Here is a 3,334-nt window from a genome sequence, read left to right as displayed (position 1 = left end):
AAAAAAATGGAAGGTTGCATTTGTATTTATACTGAATACGGAGTGTGTATCTGTGTACATACAAACATATGAATCGATCTATGGAGAAATATCAAGATCCCTATTCAGCATTTCTGCCCAGTTTGATGATTATGGCTAACCAGTAGGGCTATCTCAAGAAACTAGACACAGTTCGACACTTGGTTAGTACTCATAGTTTAACATCTTCCATAGGGTTGCCAAAACATCTGTTTCAATACTGAGCATTGCTTTAGGGTGACTTTACCCTTTGTTCAGTAATTTTATCAACGTCATTTGTACTGATGAAAGTAATACAAAAAAAAATGTTGGATTGGGGATGGGATGATTTCTCTCATACAAACTACATAGTCCATCCTGAAATTCATTCCCCTCCCCTTCCCGAAATGTACTGTTCTAAGAATTCCCCAGCTGATTTTCCTGTTTTTCCATAAATTCATGCATTATAGAAAAGAATTTCATTGAACTGGAAGTGATTTGTGGCCCTGAAATAGATCGGGTAGTTTTGTATAACCCTGCTTGTAAGAAAACTGACTTTCAGATTTTTTTCATGTTACAATCAAAGGTGTTTGAAATTGGAATAAAGGCTGTTAATGGGATGATTTCATGGAAATCTGTGCATCTGGTTTAGAATGTTCAAAGCAGCTGGTGAACCCCTTGAAAAAAATCTGGTCTGGCATTTTGATCATAGTAGAAATAGTGAACCAGCCAAGAGGAATTCCTTTACCTAAGACTTTTTCTTGAGATCATGGATTGCCATCAGATGACATCAGGATTGAACAGAGATTTCCTGTTTCATAGCTCATTCTGTTGTGTCTATGTCAGCTCAAGAAAGCAGTATGAAAGGAAATACTAATTTGTAGACTACTGTCTTACCAAGAGGTTGTTGTTGTTTTTTTTGAAGAATTCTACTTTAGTGCTGAGCTGAGCTAGAGAAGAAGTGAATATGTCATTTTGGTGATTGTTAACTCCTCTCCTCTCCTCTCCTCTCCTCTCCTCTCCTCTCCTCTTCTGAAAACCAGTTTCCTAATGTGGGATTCATATTTGTCTTTTATCTTTTAATTGGATATAAAACTAAAATTCCAAACTTAACTTTTGTGTATGAAAAAGAAATGACTTTTGACATTTGTGATTAGCCCAATTAAAATAAGAAAAATCAAATTAATTGTTAAAGCATATTATTAATATTAAGCCTCTGTCTATCTATATCAGCCTTCTCATGTGAGTGCCCAAATGTTCCATTAATTTGGTATCTTTGACATTAATTTTAAAATACAGTGGCAGAATTTATAGTTCTCATCATGTAGTAGGTGACAACATACCCATGCAACTTTCCTTATGTTAACATCTGATGACAAGCTGTCAAGATTTCATAGTTCTTAAGACACAGAGGCCAAATTATAGGTCAAAACTTGTAAAACTCTCATTAAATCGTACAGAACACAATTGGGAAGAGCAGTTTTTATATTCTATAAAAGAAAAATATTTGAAGAAAAGCATAGAATCCTGATTTAATTGACTTGGTAGGGTTGACAAGTCAAATCCACAACATACTGATTCCAGCTGAGGCTTAATTAAACCACTCTGGATTTAGATGGTTAGGGATTACACTCTTAAGAATATAATATTTGTATTAAAATAAACAATGCAAACTATATAAAAACAAACCAATGCATCATTAAAATGGCTATTTAATTACCACTACCTCTAGCACTGGATAAGAATTGGTTGCAAATGAGTTTGTCTATCCCTATCTTAAGCCACTCAGCCATCTTCCATTTTAATGGAAATTTGGATGAGTATTGTAACAAAAGAACATCTGTATCTGCATTGGTGACTTCCATTATACCCTGGTTTTGCATACAGATTTCCCATGCCTTATTAAAGCAAGTGACTGCAAACCTGTCAGATAACAGGAATATTAATTGCTTTAAGATTTTAGGGAACAAAAACTTTCAGAAAGGAAAATAATCCTTTACCCATTATACTACTGATTCTAATCCTTATTGGTTCCTTATTGGAAGTTTTGCACCGTTCCATTCTTTTTTCCTCTCTCTTCTATAGGACCGAAAAGTCTATCTTTCTCTGTTGACATAATGTACATTTAGCATGTTAAACTCCCCAAAGTACCAAGTAAATATTAATAGGGGGGGGAAATAAATTAGCTAGTTTTGAAAAATAGAATGCCTTAACTTAATAGCACATTCTGTGGTTTTGTTTTTTCCTCCACTAATAATACTTTTCTTCTGTACAATGTGCAGGAAGAAGCACTCCATGGATTTCAGGTGAATAATTATGTTGAATATATGGAAAGCTTGGCTCAAACCTACAGACCAGTTCTATTAAGAGACATGAGGAATATTGGAGTGCCAAGCACGTAGATCAAGCAGATGAGCGCATCATTTTAAATTTTGGTTGTGTACTTTATTTCCTTCTCGATAAAATATGTATTCATTGTAGCTATCCTTGCAGCCAAATCAATAAGGTTTTTCAGCATGCCATTTTCACAAGACAACATCCTCTAAATTGGATCATCTGAAAAATAATGTGTTTTTCTAGTCAGGTGTCATTGTTTGTTTACACTTGGTTTCAGAAACTAGCTTTGAATTGCTTAAATGTTTTGTTTATATTTTCCAAGAAGCACTATCTATACTATTAAATTTTGCTTCCTAACATTTCTAAATTGCTGAAGGTTCAGTAGTAAGGAATGGTAATTTGAATATGTACATAACTTTTGACCACTGCAAAAATTACCTTGGGAGGTCAAAAAAATAAAATATAGCTACAGGTCCTGAGTGGCTCAGTTTGAAGTAGAATGAAAGGTTTGTTAATGGTTTTTGCTGTAAATATTTTGTTTTAAATAGTACAGTACACTCTAAACCATTTACTTGAAGTTGTAGAAGGAGTAAATTAACACTTCTGTAGATCTGTTAATACAAATGTAGATTTTGTTCTCTTTTTTATTGAAACTGAATGAAAAAAAAAATCTTTGGGAACATACATGAATATTGGTAACATGTTCATTTGATCTTGAATCATGCTCTCAACAGATCTCTTGAGAATTATTATGAATCTGTAGGTATCCATCATGGTACATTGATGAATTACAGCTGTTTGATAGTGTAAGTCCTTTGGAAAACATTAACATCCTCCCCAGAATGACTGAGAAGCTTCAGATGAGTTCTTTTATGAACCCTAAGTTGCTTATAAGAAGCAAGTTGTTTATAAGAAGTTGTTTATAAGAAGCAATTACACAAAGCAAAGCCCTCGGTAGATTCCACAGGCAGTCTCAGGGCAAAGTCTTTGGATTGTACAA

At 33.9% G+C, this 3,334-nt stretch overlaps 1 protein-coding gene across 1 annotated transcript in view; it reads left to right on the top strand.

The window, feature by feature from the left end:
* The window catches only part of TBC1D32 (TBC1 domain family member 32), a 93,290-nt gene extending 90,264 nt beyond the window's left edge, over positions 1–3,026 (top strand). The window contains exon 33 of the mRNA XM_015819906.1: positions 2,280–3,026. Coding sequence (XP_015675392.1) covers positions 2,280–2,399 — 120 coding nt within the window. The 3' untranslated portion in view covers positions 2,400–3,026. The remainder of the gene's footprint in view (positions 1–2,279) is intronic.
* The last annotated feature ends 308 nt before the right edge of the window (positions 3,027–3,334 follow it).

This window comes from Protobothrops mucrosquamatus, unplaced genomic scaffold (assembly GCF_001527695.2).
Source record: "Protobothrops mucrosquamatus isolate PMUCROS unplaced genomic scaffold, P.Mucros_1.0 scaffold1016, whole genome shotgun sequence".
NCBI lineage: Eukaryota > Metazoa > Chordata > Lepidosauria > Squamata > Viperidae > Protobothrops > Protobothrops mucrosquamatus.
The sequence above is the reverse complement of the archived record's forward strand: the minus strand, read 5'-3'. Positions and strand labels throughout refer to the sequence as shown.